This window comes from Tetrao urogallus (assembly GCF_951394365.1).
Source record: "Tetrao urogallus genome assembly, chromosome: 1".
Classification (NCBI taxonomy): domain Eukaryota; kingdom Metazoa; phylum Chordata; class Aves; order Galliformes; family Phasianidae; genus Tetrao; species Tetrao urogallus.
This window is the reverse complement of record NC_136813.1, coordinates 88,439,869-88,456,318: the sequence shown is the minus strand read 5'-3', so window position 1 is coordinate 88,456,318 and position 16,450 is coordinate 88,439,869. Positions and strand designations below refer to the sequence as shown.

The window sequence follows — 16,450 nt, the reverse complement described above, 5'->3', positions numbered from 1 at the left end:
TGGGCTCCTTTAAAAACTTCATTAATTCAGATTTACATATCATTTTATGATAATATTTGCTTGATTCTGAAATAAAGGTAGTTGCCAAAAATTAACAGCCCAAAGCAGTTTGGAAAGCATCTGGGGGGAAAAAGGAAAAATTGGTGATCTTGTACATCATTTCAGCTAAGCCAGTTAACAGCTGTCTACACTCCCCCATACAATTCTAGGAAGTAGTGGTGTGCAGTCTTGTTTGACACAGATCACAAGGGGAAACAAAACAGCAGGGGACAGACAACCGGGCACACAAACTGATATATTGCGATATGGAGCGTAAAATCCCAAGTGTGAGAGGGACAACTTAATTTCTAGCACTTGCTGCCAAACCACCTAAAACCTAATATGTGAGGATTACTGTAAATTACCATTACAGACTAGCTTCTTTGCTTTAAGACTTCTTGGCTTTGTAACTGAAACAATCTACTAACAAGTTCAGATTGTTTATGAGGTGAACTTTAACCTAAAAAACCCATTTCTGGCTGGTAGACAAAAGTGCTTTGTAGAAATCAATCTGGCTGATCCAACTTTAGTAGGGACAAGGTACATAATAAGTGGTGTTGCCTACTTGAGGAAATGAAGCTGGCCACATCACACCTATGATAAACTTCTTATTTGAGAGAACCATTTGAAGTGCTCTGAGGCCAGACAGAATACAAAGTCATCTGGCACAGGAGAGAAACCCAATAATCTGCCTATCACACAGGAGCTCCCACATGCCTACCTCTTGTTGCTTTCCAAGCAACCAAGCTGTTACACCTAACCCAGAACCATGTGGCCAGCCCCAAAAGCAAGCATCCTGCTAGTCAGCAGATGTCAAACCTCGTTTTCAGTGGTTAGCAGAAAAAACAGATGCCTGCTTTGGGAAAGGGATTGGAGAAAACAGAAGCAGTGGAAGAGAATTTGGACACAAGTAACTTTATGTTTTGTCATTTCCAGCATAGTGGTTGAAGTAGGGATCTTAAGATTGGGACATCTCTTATTCACTTAACTTCATCACTATTATAGTGATGAACTTGTATAAGAGTATTGAAATCAGAAGCTATACTAGTCATGACTCCCACAGGGCTATTCTTGCAGGGCTAAACCCTTTCAGAACACTGATTTAAAGGAGACATGAGATGATTCGCTTAAATCCAATTAGCAAAGAGCAGGCTAAAAATAAATTGGCTTAACCAATCATAGTTCTTAAGAGTTGATGGAAGACACTCCAGAAACTCAAGGCAGCCATGACAGAGTTGCATACCTGTGACCAAAGCACAGTATGTAAGCTGTTGTACGTGTTCATGTGAAAAAGAACCAAGTCAGCAAGGCTCTACTTAGACCTGAATCTAAATATGGTGTTAAGCCCAGTAATTCAGAAATACATGATGAACTCCTCCAGATGATTCCACTGCAGACAGTGCAAAAATCAGAATCTAATTAAAATGCAAATATTGTACTTCATTGTGCTAAAGCACAATAAAAACACAGACACCAGAAAACAAAATATTTAGCCACTTCGGTTTCTCACAGTGAGTAATTGAAGAAAAAGTTCTGTTCATTGCACAGTATTCTGTTGAAATCAGAGTCTGTTAAAAGAATCGATGCTTACAAAGAATGGCAACATAGGTGAGTTTTTAAGACAATACAGAAAAACGAACACCTTCATCAAAAAGATAATTAACTCTTCTTAAATTGTTGAAGTTATACATCTCAAAGAACAAAAGACATCAGAAATAGGAAGAAGAAAACCAAGCAAACAAACCATCAAACACTCTTCCCACTTCTACGCAAACTTAACTACTTGGTATTGAATAGTAAAGAAGAACCTCCTTTTGTGTTGTGAACTCTGAGAACTACTAATGCTTTGGGATTATGAGGTTTTTCAGCATGTCAAAGGAGTTGCCATCTGGATGCACAGACTCTACACCTTTGCCTTCTTCATGAACTTGAAGGAATCCATAATCATCAATCCCAACTATCCATGCCAACGGGCCCTCCTCATTGTGGAGACGAACCTGCTTACCACTGCAAATGGAGAAAACCAGACATTTATTAATTACTTGACTGCACAAACAATTGAAAAATAACTTTGAGGACTCCTGTCAACTAGAGTATTTTTGCATCTCACTTAACAATTAATCCTTTTTTTCTTTCAATTTTGGTAAAAGACCAAAAGACCATGAGTACAGGAGCTTCGTTGTTAGCTATACAAATCAAAATCATTCTAAACTCCTTTGTTTTTTATTTTTTCAAATGATACATGTTAAATACCTAGATACGTTCTTTAACCTATCCACCGATTTTACTGTGTTTAGTCTTACCTACAGTATCACATCCTACTTAGGAATACACTTCAATTAAGTTTCAAAGGCAGTCTAGTAGAACACTTAAAATGGAAGACAAAACATCTATGAGTTACCTCAAAAAAGAATGTTGGAAAAAAACATTATGCTCACCTGTGCACCCAGTACTTGTAGTAACGAGGAAGAACTCCATTGGGCCCTTTCTCCTGAAAAATATCTATAAGCCTCTCTAGCACAGTTACAGTTCTTGCAATAAGGCAGTCTGCAGTTAAAGCTTTCAGATTTGTCCCCTCTTCCTTATTAAATTTTGTGATGAGGTCATTGATGCATATGGTAGGGTTGCTGTTATTCACATTAAATCCAAAGCCTGAAGAAGACAAACCAAAAGAACAGCATAGCATCTGTAACTATGAATATTCTGTTACCATCAAAATGTTTGTACTTCATTTAGCTAATAGATATATATAATAGAATCACAGAATGATTATCTCTGTGGATTTTAACAGTATTTCTTCAGTCTTTTACACCTTTAAAACTCTTTACTTGCACAATTACAAATTGCAGTGCAGATTTTGTTTACTGTCCTTAAAAGTATCTCCTCAAAACTGTGGAAGCAAATCCAGCACAGATCTTTCAACAAAAGGCTATGCTATCACAAGTTTTAGGTTTAGGAAGACATTAAGTGGTAACTTGTACAATATCCAGGTGAGAAATTTTTACTTACTGGAAGTTGACAGTGTGGAAACTGAAAGCAAATCATGTATCATACTCTCGGATGGAGTTTTATTTTTCAGTCTAAATGTAATTAAGATTATTTTCTGTTTACTACAGATAGCCGATTTCATTTTCTGAAAATTAAGCGTTGTTATTCAGCTGACAAGTTTTGTTTGATTTGCTGTGAAAAACCCAGAAAATTAAAGTTTGCTGTGCTAGTCCCCAGTTTGCTTAATCTATTTTACCACAGCCTATCTTTTAGAAGCCTCAAGTCTCTCACTGAAATTTCTCCAGCTAGAATAATGTTGGCAGAATGCCTTTCTGATTTAAATGTGGCTCTTGGGACCTTTTCTGCAGCCTGCTGAAACAGGCTTTGAGGGATGTAAAGAAATATACTGTATTACCTGTTTATTTTTTTCTCCTAATAATTTGGACTTTTCTTTCCTCAGATATTTATGATAAAACACCAGTCCTGTCAATCAAGTTTGCACCTCCATCTGCTGGAAGGTCCAGATGCATTGCTTTGTAAATTTGCTATCACAGACTATTCTTATATGTTGTTAATTTTTATTTACTACGAGGAGAAGGATCTCTTCATCAAAAATAAGTTTGTGACTTCTAACTCATAAAAGAATGCATAAAAGAAAGTCACAGTAACAAATTCCAAGATATCAATCCCACTGAAAGATGAAGAAACGTATTACCAGAAAGAGAACTAATTGGAAAAAATAATGTGTCGTGCCAGGAGATCACAACTCAACTATTTAAACTCAAATAGAGTACAAAACGATTCAAACATAATACAAGTGAAGAAGGAATGACAGTGGTCGTTATGATGCAGTTTTTATTGTCAGGCTGCATAATGTGGCCTTTAAGTCCATCTGCAGACTAAGAGCACTCAGGTGTGCACGTATGAACATCGCTGATGACACATCCAAAAACTGAAATGGACATGAAAAACACAATGAGATGATGAGCTCAGCTGAAGCAGTAGCATCTGAGAATAAACCTATTGGCTGGAATGTAGACAGCTAAGGTGAAAAATATTAGGTGCATAAGCACCTTCTCTTCGCCCATGTGAGAAGGGTAAAAAATTAACATTTAGCACTGACCTTGCGGTATGTTGACGTGGCTAACACAACTTTCAATTCAAGGGCAAGCACTGGCTTGAGCATCTATGCATTGCTCTCCTCTATTCCATACAGCCATGCCCTAGCTGCACAGTGAAGTAGACAGAGTTTCTGCAAGTCAAGCACACTGGCTGTCTCTTTCAACTCAATTATATTTTGCTACCTACATCTGTTCGGAATCTGGCCCTTACAACAATGAAGAATATTCTATAGAACTCCTCTTCCAAATATCTTCCAAGAAAAAAAAGAATTTTTTTTTTTTTGCTCTTTTTCATAAAAATGTAAACATGAACTGTGCCATCTGCGAGGCCTGAAGCACACGGTACAGGTGAAAAGGCAGGTCTGTTTCTTGTCTGCCTCTTCTCAGGCACTTCTCAAAGCAGTGTAGGCAAATTAATGACCTGTGATTTTCATCATTATTATCATCATAGTATATTCTTTATTAGTACTAAAAATCAGGTTAGGAAAGGAATCTGCAAGACTATAGAAAGAGGATAACTTCCAACAGGATGGCTTTCCTGTTGTGTAAGACTGATCTCACTTCTACTACTAACACAAGTAGTTAGATATCACAAGTCACACTTACTGCCCTCAGTGCCATCACTGAAATGACGGAAACAATTCTTGGAGTAGCATATGAAAAGCAACTTTCTTTGGGCTGCAAAGTTTTAAGACTGAAAGCTGATGAAAATGTATGTTTTTGTTTATACTTCAGACATATCATCACCAAAATGACACCTATGGACATCAGATAGAATGCACACAGTAAATTTCCATTTGAATTTGAATGTTGTGGTGTTTACGATAAGCAGCTCAATGTGCAAAGCTAACCTATAATATGTAAAAAATAATTGATACGATGAACTGTTTTTTCATCCATTTTTACTTTTTTTACATTAATCAGCTCAGGCTCTGGGAAAACATATGGAAGCAGTAAATTGTTGATGGAGCACAGAGAGACTCTTACTAGTGTCTCAGAGCAACATACCACTCTGTACATGCAGATTATCTACAGAATGAGGATATAAAAATTAAATAGAAAATTTTATGGCTAGGCATGTATCACAGATGAAGCTGGTGACTATTTCAACTTTTTTGCTTGTTTGCATCTTAAAATTTACAGCATCTTGACATAAATAGTGTCAGGTTCACATTTTCTTTGCAATACATTTTACTTATCTACCATGCTATATTCAAATATAAAACAAAAAATCATCTTACTTAATCTTTAATACTTGCTAAGGAACTTGCACTCATTTTTCAGACACATCACAGACAACTGTTTTTGGAAACAGACTAGAGTTTCTGCTGGCAGATATTTCAGCACCTGTGATGGAACTGTGCTGCTGCTTATTAGGAGAAGAATCTTCCTTACCAAATATAGCCAGAATGTACAGACTTTTTGGAACAGGTCTTGCTAACTTGTAGAAATTAAATGAACAAATGTCTGCTATTCCTTGCCCTGTCCCTCTCAGCCTTTCCAGCTACTTAGCAAATTTGACTTTTTCTGAGAACTAAAGAAAGGGATTAATTAATCCAATCATTAATCTGCTACTGCTTCACTGGCAACATTCCAATTTCTGGAAAGATATCAGCAAAAACAAGTTACAAATGGATTTAAAAGGGATGAAAGGAGAAATGAAAACATTACTGTGTGTACATAGCTCTTCTCCCAATCTAAAAGGGCATGTTGTTTACTTATCCTTATTTGTCAGTTGCAAAAAAAAAAGAAAACCTAAAAAGAATTAGTAATTTCTATTACTTTTGCAATACATCAAGGAGGACATTTTGCCTTCCTCTTGTAATGCTCTTTCTCTGAACCCCACTACATGAGCCCAGATGCTTGCATATTTTTTTTCCTTGTAAAGCATATGGAATTATTAAGATGTATGAAAACATTTACTTATGTGCTTTCTTTTGATTGAACATTGTACTTCATTTCTGTATGCCTGCTGTCACTACTTATTCTCATCATTTGAACTAATAAAGACATTAACAACAAATTTCTTTAAGAAAAAAGAAAGAAGTCTGAAAATAGACATTTACCAATAAGTATATGAAATGTTGTTTCAATAAATGTAGAAGTTACCAGAACTCCACCAAGCTTCATAAGATCACTGTAATAAATATCATTTGGCCATTTTACTCGCAGGTCAATATCCTAAAGAAACAAAAACATACACATTTAGAAACACTTTGCTCTCTGATACTATTAGAAGAACATGGTTCATTTATCACTCCATATTCTATATTTTCTGTACCTCTTTGCCAAACGGAATGTGATACTTTCAGCTCTTCATAATAAGAACCTTTTCAGGTGTTCCACAACTGATACTAAAAAGCCACAATAACACGGTTACATGTTTTACTAAGGAGGTTGGCAGCTGTCAGAGAAAAGTTTCTATTAAGTTAAAAAAGTAAGGTAGATAATAATGGCTTAGAGCAACCAAAAGGAGGACAAACAGTGCTAGAGATTTATTGCGTCAAAATTATGAGGTCTTTTTCTTCACTTACTTCATTCATTAGGCCCTATTAAGGATTTGAAGGATATGTTCAAGAAAGATGCAAACTGTGTCAGCACACATGGAAAACTACAGATGAAGTGCAAGTGATGAGAGTAAATTCACAATAATATCAATGCTAGACTTGAGGATCTTTGCAGAAACCAGGCAAGGTGACAATGCCATTTTGAATATCAGAAAGGAAATTTAGCAGACAGGAGAAATTCCAGTTAACAGCCACGTAAATGCTTTAGTAACGTCCTTAATACATTCAAGCGTTCGGAAGCTATGCTCAAGCAATGCCACGGAGCTGGAAACACAAACTGTGCTGTATGACACCATTCCAGTGCAATAGAGAAGTTTTTGTTGTAACTACAGAACTGAACTGAACCTTGCACCGGCTACTTAAACACAGAAAGAAAGCAAATGTGCTTCCTGTAGCTTGAAAAACTGCATACGAACATATCCCAAGAGGCAAATTATGGGAGGTGCTCCAGGACTACAAGAGTCACATTCCCTCCTATTGTAGATATGAAATCCCTTTACAGGATGTGTGAAAACTGCACCTGGGTTCGTGTCCACTTTTCTGACAGATTTAAAGGCCAGAGAGGAGTCCATTATACATACACGGACAGGAAATACTAAATGATTTCGCTATCAAAGCATTTTAAGAGAATATCACCAATTCGTATTTGTTATGGAAAACAACTCTTGACACTGTGAAAGCTTTTATAGCAATACAGCACAGTTAAACAGTATTATCAGTGCTAAGAGATCTTCTGACAGTAACCAAAGGAGAGCTCAGCAGATCTTATTTAAGGAAAACATACACCTGTAAGACACCACACACCAGCATTACGTCACTAACAAACATGAAAAATAACCAAGTTGATGATGTATTTAATGATGCAAACTACACAGTAAAGACTTGTGTTATTTGCCACAAAACAAGGCTCCGCATAAATATCAATGTCACAGAAATGATGGGAAAGCCACAGTGGGAATGAAGCATGTTCTTAATTTCCTTTATAGAGAGAAATTTATGCTGTTCTCAGAATTGGAAAGGAAAACACTCTCTGAATATGAGCTTGTTTGAATTTGCAGCACTAACGTATGATAGTAAAACTTACAATTGGAACTGTCATGTTTTCTCAAAAAGAGCCCGGAACAAAAGCCTCAATCACGGCCTATTTAGAGCTGCAAACATTCATGACAGAATCCTAAAAACAATGACTGGCTGATAAACTGAGACACATGTATTTTGTATCTGCGTATGGAAATCCTGACATGGATTCTGGGGATAGTGAACCACATTACATTGTGTTAAAGTAATATTAAGATTCTGACATACGCCCACGGAGGTATGGAAATTTAGAAGTAAGAATGAAACCACTTTTCTAAATTCGCCCATTGTTTTCAGCTGCTGTGGTACGCCTGTTCAACCGACACCAAGAAAAGCCAAGCGATGCTCAAGTCCAAAGGGAAAATTTAAGCTTTGACTTTCAGATAAATCTTTGAATTTCCTTGTTTTAATGTATTTGAGTCTGGACCCTCAATGTTATTTTAATCCATTGTCTTGTATTTTATTTACTGGGCAGGGGAGGATGGGATGGGACACCACGACAACAGAATTAAATCCTCTCAATTATTGTATACTGGAAGATTTCTTTAATACGTGTTTCTCTACTGTCAAAGAGATTGAGTAGCTTTGTCTTGGTCATATCAAGCTACTCCAAATAAGTTTGGTACCACAATATCTACTTTATTAGCTTACATTATATTTATATGAACACTTAGTATGTCAGTCACATTGTTCATCTAGAATGGAATAAAATAGAATAAAAAGACACAGGTAGGCATACAGAAGCAAAAACTCCTAAATTAACTCCTTCCCCAGTCAGACTCATATTCTGTAAAACTAACCCTCGTCCCTTCCATTATAAATGGTTAAATTATTCACTCCAGCCAAATACTTCATACTGTAAATTTTAGCCTGAAGCATTTTGCTTTTATAGTCAAGTTATGAAGCACTGAAGTTAGAAGGTTTTAATAGAAAGGCTGACAGACCCTAAACTACAGCAAAGCTACTGGGTGCCACTATAATAAAGTTCATGTGTAAATGTGTATAAGTCATTGATTTTCTGTAATATAGGAAACATATGCTTTAGTTAACTACTTCTGTAAAATACCAAAGTTTTATAGTTAGCAAATATTAGGAAATGGTAACATTAAAAAGGAGATATATGAGGTGCTGAAGAAGACTGGTTCTTCATTTTAATACTGATGACAGGACACTTGATTCCCTCTTGAGAGCAATACTCCTAAGTTCTTGCCTTAGAAATCAGTTTTCAACCTTAAACAAGAGTTGGAAAAATCCTTTAGAAGGGATAAAGTGACCACTGAAACAGCACTGACAAAAAAAGCAGAAAAGGATTTGTCAATTTTATTCGTTTTTCCTTCCTCTCACTTCCCCTGCTACTTCAGAACCAAAACAAATTAACTCAATTGTTAGACAAACAAAAATGACATTTTCTTCACTGCTGAAGATTGAATCTTAAGTTTTGTCAGATTATGAGAGAAGTGAGGGTAGTATACTCAGCTCAATAAAAGACAGTATTCTCCATATGCATACTAGATTTCTTAAAACATAAATAGTCAAGTATGTATAAACTTACTACTGTTCTTCACCCCTGTATCAGTGTTGAGTCATTCAATGTATAGAAGACATAGTAAAAATTAGATTTTAATGAAAATTGAAACAAATTTTGAGATTAATTAAGATGAGATACCTCATATCCTGGGAATGATCTAACCGACTCTACCACTGCCAAGGACACTAGGTGTTGAATAAAAGGAATTCTCTGGCCCAAGTTGGAATGTAGAGGAATTGTGATATGTAAAGTGGATAGTGCACCACCAAGGGGACTGAGCCAAACATTTCCGCCACGACCTGGGGAGGGGGAGAAAAAATTAACTTCAATGAAAGAGAAAAAACGTTAATAAAAACATCATTTTTTTATTTTTTAAATTCAGATAACTACATGGAAGATTCAGCTGTACCCACCTCAGAACATACAGTAAGTCCTGTACAGAAGTTTCCAAACTGATTTTGAAAGAAAAAATGATTAAAGTGCAAAACTTCTTTAAAAACACAAAAACAAGCAGGTTGTTTAATGTGCATGCTGCTACTTGGTTTCCTAGAATGTCCTAAATGACTTGTTTCCAATATTTTCCTGGTACTGGGTAACAAACACTTTCCAGATCATATTGCTTTGTTTAAGAAAAGAAGTATTTGTGAAGATATTTTGAGTGTGTCTAAAAATCCATCCATACAGTGAATCATCTTGACACAAGCTAGATTTCAGCCAGAAACTGGTTAACCATCTTCATGTAGATCTATGTTTAGAAGAGCTTATTAGCCTCGGCACTGTGCTTTTCCACCAAACTGAAAGTGACTTTTAAAGAAGTGGTAGCATCTTCCACAGAAAAAGGCAGAACCTGCTTGTATATGCTTGCAAAAGATTGTGAAAGCCCATGTGACATTTTAAGACAGTCCTGCAGACTCAGCAGAACCTCTGTCTCAGAGCAAGTCAAGAACCAGTCTTGTTGCAGTTAAATCAAAAAGGAGTTCTGATTTGGAAGTCTGACTTGTATTACACTAAATGCATAGTGATGGCAGTTTGCATGACTGCAGAGACTTTTTGGCAGAAACTAGAGGACCAGTAAATCATTTCTGCAAAAGCCACCAAACATCCTGAAAATGTTTACTTTGGTCTCCGCTAACTTAGGTTTTGAATTTAAATCCACAATTCAAGCAAGAGAAGAGGACACTATTATTCTGTAGTTTATTATCAAAAAATACTTATAATGTATCTTTAGTGCTATGTGACATTAAAATGTTCTATTCTGTATGTTCAGTATGCATTTATAGAACTAGAAGGAAACTTACTAACCTTTCCCTTGTGTTTGTCGAACAGCGATTGCTATTAAACCCATCTCCTCAGGCAACTTGAACATTAACCTGTCAATTAAGGAAAAAAAACATGCTTATCAGCTGGAACACTAAGCTACATTCATGAGAATTTAGGTTTAAATATCAGGTAATATTTTACATTAACATTGCGCTACCATTTATCCTTTTTCAGTTAATATTTATTCTTGAGCAAAAAGCATTAGAATATTTTAAAACGATTAATTGAAAAATTATCATGTAAAACATTACTGTATCTATTACACTGGAAAAAATTATAGCTATAGTTCACTCAAGGTGCCTTCCGATAACACACGTTTTGCATTTCTTCATATTTTCTTGAATTGCTTATTTTTTGTGTGCTACTATCTTCAGTAAGTGACAACTAGCAATTCTAGACATTTGTTTCTACTTAAAGCAATTTTTTTTTCATACTATAGAATATAACAGCAGCAGTTTCTGATTATTTAGAAAACCAATATGGTGGCAATAAAGCAGTTTAAAAGATACACTATCCCCTGAGAACTAATTATGATTTAACTACAGTAAATAAATCTACACCTTCTGAGAGCTCTAGAGAACACTGGCTTATTTTAGGCTTGTGTTCTGCTTTTAAAATAGTTTCACTTAAAAGAATACTAACTTTCCTCTGGGGATAAGTAGAAAGTGCACTTTAACACCACCAAATGAGTCAATGCTAGACTTAAAAAAGAAGAAGAAAAAAAAACCCTACTGTGAGAACTTTGTTCAAGCTGCTTTAAAACAGATCTGAATTGTACCATGATCCTTCTTCAATTCACATTTTTGGGAAGACTTACTTCACAGATAAAATAGATATTCAAGATGGTGCCAGCAAAGCAAACTCAGAGAGAGATTAATAGTCTAAAACTCTACTTCTAAAATGGGCACAAATATAACGTTGTTCATTCATACAAAAGTGGTCTTGTCTTAGAGATAAGTGCTGCCCAATCTTTCAAAACTATTTTCTCTGAATTTCAGATACATATGAAAAGTGCTTAAAGTTCTGAAATCAAGCATCACTGTGTGGAAGGGACCAGCTCCAAGCACAAGCATGGCCCCAGTGCTCACCAGACACAAGTATTTTGGCAGACATCATGCTAAGGAACCAGTCAGATGTCCTACCTTGCAGTTTGAAAAGGACATCAGTAACTCGAAGGGCAACATCAATAGCAAGAAGATTCAGAATAGCTTTCAAAGGGTTGTCTTGCTTTCATAATGATCAAAATGGTACATTATTTGAAGACTAAAATAATGCCTGGACTATAAATGTCTTTACTAATTAGAAATGTTTTTGAACCAAAACTAACAAAAGCCTTGACAGACCCAGCAAAATTTTTCCACAGGACCACAAAATCAGAGAGACGTTGTCAATACAGCAGCCAGATCTCTTTGACAATCTCTTTCACTGAATTACAGTTTGACAATCATAACTTTGGACACTACAAATTATTTGTCAAGACTATGATCACTAATCTACTGTCAGCATTGAGAAAACACCTCCTCTTATGCCGGGATCTAGCAGAAAATCCTAGGCAGCTCTTTATGCCCATGTGGCTTCAGCACTGTCATCTGGGAACAGCATGATTTCAATTACAAGTTCATAGCTTTGCAACAAGAAAATCTAATTTAAATTTGGAAGCTCAGTTAAGAAGAGATTACAGGCTTTGTCAAAAAACACTGATTTCTGTTTCTTCTCTGTTCATACTTGTTTATAAATAGGGAAAAAAAAGTAATTTGCTGCCACGTTTGGAGGAAAATAATCAAAGCAGTAAAAAAAGAAGTATGAATCCAAAGCACAGGCTGTAGAACAAAGAGATATGATCAACAGAATGCATGAATGTAGCTATTAGAGGCTTGGCAGCAGGTAACAACTTATTAAACACAGAGACTGAGTCTGTGCTTTTAAGGGTCATGAATATGTTCTTCAAGATGGACACAACATGGGGAAGTCGCTAATACCCAGACTGATGTAGCAAGAGAGAGATTTATTTTTACTATTTCCTGAGATTGTTCTGGGAATACCATGAAGTCTAAGATAGTAAAAGAGAAGAAAACAACACAACCGTCACTCAGCTTCGGGGCTGTGTAAATTGTGTGTGCTTGCTAGGCTTTTTTTTCTGAGAGAAACAACTTGTATTTTCCCTTCCAGAAAGAGAAACTGTACGTGCACTTTTTTGCATTTCAACTTCCCCTCTTTTCTTTCAACTTAATCAGTTGCAGACGTAACTATTTCATTTTCCTACAAAGTAACTTAATCACAATGTTCACCAAGTTTTTCTCCTAAATGTTTGCCTTTGTGAAATTCTTTGTTCTTTACTCTGTTCTGTAACAAAATTGCTCTATAAATTAAGTCAAAAGACCACACTGAAATACAAGAGCAGGAAAACGTGGAACATCTGAAAACAAATTTACCCATCAGGAAAAATATCAGACAGCACTTATCTGGCCACAGATGAAGATACTTGAATTGTATGTAAATTTTTCTTTTCTGCCTTGGCCATTTTTGTGGGATTTTCCGAAGTGTAAGCAAAGCGCTTTTGGTATGCAAGAATATTAGAACAGTTGAAATATGAAAACAGATTCTAGCATAATTTTTATACATCCTGTAACACATAGCATGAGTGCTGTCAAGAGCAATAAACAATACCTAATTACTTAAAAGAAATTGTAAGTCTGAGAACGTATCTGTCTTTATAACTACTCAACACAATGACTTTTCTTCTGACGTGAATGTTGTATGGGAATTGAAACCACAGAAACTATGTTTGAATTATGTTAGCGGCCTGACAACTATAAATTTCATTGATGTTGTGGGTTTCAGGTTGAAATTCTCATTAATGCATCCTGCTGTGTTACAGTATTGCAGAGGTATTACAACAGGCAGCATTACATTCCAGATGTTAAAATACCTGGGCACAAGTGGGTGAGTTATGAACAGATTTCTCCCTTCACTCCAAGTTTCTGAAAATCCCACTCTCAAATAGCTTGTTTGTAACTACTGTTTACACAGGAAATTATAAAATAACATAAAATCTTTCAATGTTTAGCTGAAAGGAAAATAACATATCTTTTGATAAGTTTCTTGTACTATTCTGGACAAAAAGGTGGCCTGAACACTTACTTTACTGCTTTATATCCACTGTTTTTGTTCACTACATCCAGTCTGAAAACAAGCAGTGTTGATACCCAATAGCATTTTTTCTAAACTCTCCATTGCTCTCCATTTCCTCTTCATAGCACTCAACTGCATGGTGCTGTGTTTGATTCCAGGCTGTGTGTGCTGAAAGGCCTGCCAGAGGGCATGCTGGCCAAGCATAACAGATCTCTCAAGTCCACACTGTAGGCTTTCTTAGTGGCAGTCCTGATACGGGTCCCTCTTCCCTATCTAGAAGCTTGTTTTCAGGAGAACATGAAAACCTGAAGGAACAGCTCAAATATATGCAGTTCTTCTGCAAAGTAGGTGGCAATCTGATTAAGGGCTGGTGGGCCACAATCTGAGCAGAAGCCAGAAGGAATGACATCATGGTGGGAGGGAATTTGTTACAGGCTGAAAGGACAAAGGAGAAAAGACTTTTTGAACAGCTTGAGAACGTCTGCAGATGACAGATCCTGATTCCTATGGGAAACTCTAATCTCCCTGACAACTGATAAAAAGGAAACAAAGTGGGACGCAAGCAATCCAAGTGACTTCTAGAGGGTGCCAAAGGCAAGCTCTTAGCATAAATGTTAGGTCAAGTGTGACCAATCTGCAGTACACAGACTGCATGAGGCTCTGAACAGCTAGCAATGCAGCCCCACAGGATTATAAATTGTTAACATTACTATGATTTTTAGTGTTATTTTTCATGGGTAGATCATGCGTAGCTCGAGTACAGACAGCATAAGCGACAAGGAATGATGTAATATTTTGTAAAATTATTTCATAAGTGAGCACATTCACTTGTGTGATGCTGACAAATTTTGTAATTTTCAACATCTCAAAAATCCACAAAAGTACAAAATAAATTGTAATATGCAATATGTTTTTATTTAGCTTTGATTAGTATTATAAGTTCGATTACTTTTAAATTAGTATTTGATTAGTGTTTTTGGGAATACATAAATTTATGAACAACTCTTTTCAAGGATGAAGCATAGGAACAAAAAAAAATCTTTGATAAATGCTTTGAGAACTCACTAAGAATTGCAACCACTTCCACAGAACCATACACTGATGCATTAATTTCACAAAAGCCAAGTATCCCATTGATTTAATGTTTTTGTTGCCCTCTTTTTCTAATATTTGAATCAAAAACATATTTTAAAAGGAAGCTTTGTTACTTACATACATTAACCATACGACAGATTTTATATGCGGCCCAAAACAACAACTCTTCTGTCAACGCAACCCAGGGACAAAAGGTGGGACACCCATATGTTAGATTATCTACTCGTTGGTCTGCTACAAACAAGGGAGAGCAAGTTGGAAGTGATAGTATGTGGTAGTCTAGGCCATAGCAACTACGATTCAATGCCATTAAAGATTCTGACAGGAATAAGGAAGATAAGTAACACATACAAATTCTGGATTTCACAAAAATTCAAGACCTGGTAGGTGGCATCTTAATAAGAGGCAGTTCTAAAAGACATAGGAGTTCAGCAAACCCAGTCTTTAAAGAACTTCCCCTGCCAACACAACAGCTCATCACAATATTTAGGAAACAGGTTAGATGAACAGGGTGCCTGATTTGTCTAAAACAAAAATTTGTGAATGCAAGAAGAATGTACAAAGACAGACTACATGATAAAAATGCAGAAATACTGTCCAGACAAGCAGGGATGATGCTAAGAAAGCCAATCCTCAACTACAGTAGAAATTGGCAAGAAAACTGGCAACAAGAACTTCTACTGCTCCTCTGTTAGAATAAACAAGGAAAATGAGGTCTCATAGCTGACTGGGACATACAGATAAAGCTTAAATAAAGTTACAAAATTTCTTCTTTCACTTGGTCTTCACCAACGATATCTCCCGGGATTTTATGCATATGTTTGAGCAGAAGAGGAAATACAAGCAGTAGAAATGAACTGATTTCATAAATCTCTTGAGAAAACTAGACTTATTCAAGTCTATGAAAGCATCTGAGAGTGCTGAAAGAGCTGGCTGATGTCAGTCACATCAAGGTTGCTTTCTGTCCTCACAGTCATAAAGATAAGGGGAAGCCCCAGAATGGAATGGGGCAAATGTTGCAATCATCTTGTATTCCAGTTTGGAATGATCTAGATGTGTGTGCTACCAGTCGAGCAAATAATCCAGTCGAGCCTGGATTCTGGGATTGAAAAATAGTGTTTAATGGCTTGTATTCTACTGTAAGCTGGTCAAATTGCAGTTCCACAGGAGTTTATTCTGAGATGCATCTTGTTTATTATCTCAATATATTTACTGATGACTTGTGAGAGAAAATGAATCATAGAATTGCTTGGTTGGGAAAGACCTTCAAGATCATCAAGTCCAACTGGAACCGAACCATACTACCCTAATTCTAACAACCCACCCATAAATCATATCCAAACATGCATTTCAATCAAGTTTGCAAGTGACACTGAGCTCTGAGGATAACTGACCATTGGAATAGGATGCCCAGACAGGTTGTAGAATATCTCAGTATGTGGAGTTTACAAGACGTGACTGGACTGTTGTCTAGCTAGTCTGAATTCACTGTTGATCTTTCTTAAAAGCAGAGGGGTGGACTAGAGACCTTCAGGGATCCCTTCCATCCTGAACGATTCTTTGATTCCAGGAAATGTACAGAA

The 16,450-nt window shown here is 36.3% G+C and overlaps 1 protein-coding gene across 1 annotated transcript in view; it reads right to left on the bottom strand.

Moving 5' to 3' along the window:
- Positions 1-1,877: 1,877 nt before the first annotated feature.
- HLCS (holocarboxylase synthetase) overlaps positions 1,878-16,450 on the bottom strand; it is a gene marked incomplete at both ends in the record, with an annotated part of 111,790 nt that continues 97,217 nt past the window's right edge. The window contains 5 exons of the mRNA XM_079549385.1: positions 1,878-2,046; positions 2,478-2,691; positions 6,215-6,329; positions 9,459-9,619; positions 10,623-10,690. Of these exons, the coding sequence (XP_079405511.1) occupies positions 1,878-2,046; positions 2,478-2,691; positions 6,215-6,329; positions 9,459-9,619; positions 10,623-10,690 (727 nt within the window). The remainder of the gene's footprint in view (positions 2,047-2,477; positions 2,692-6,214; positions 6,330-9,458; positions 9,620-10,622; positions 10,691-16,450) is intronic.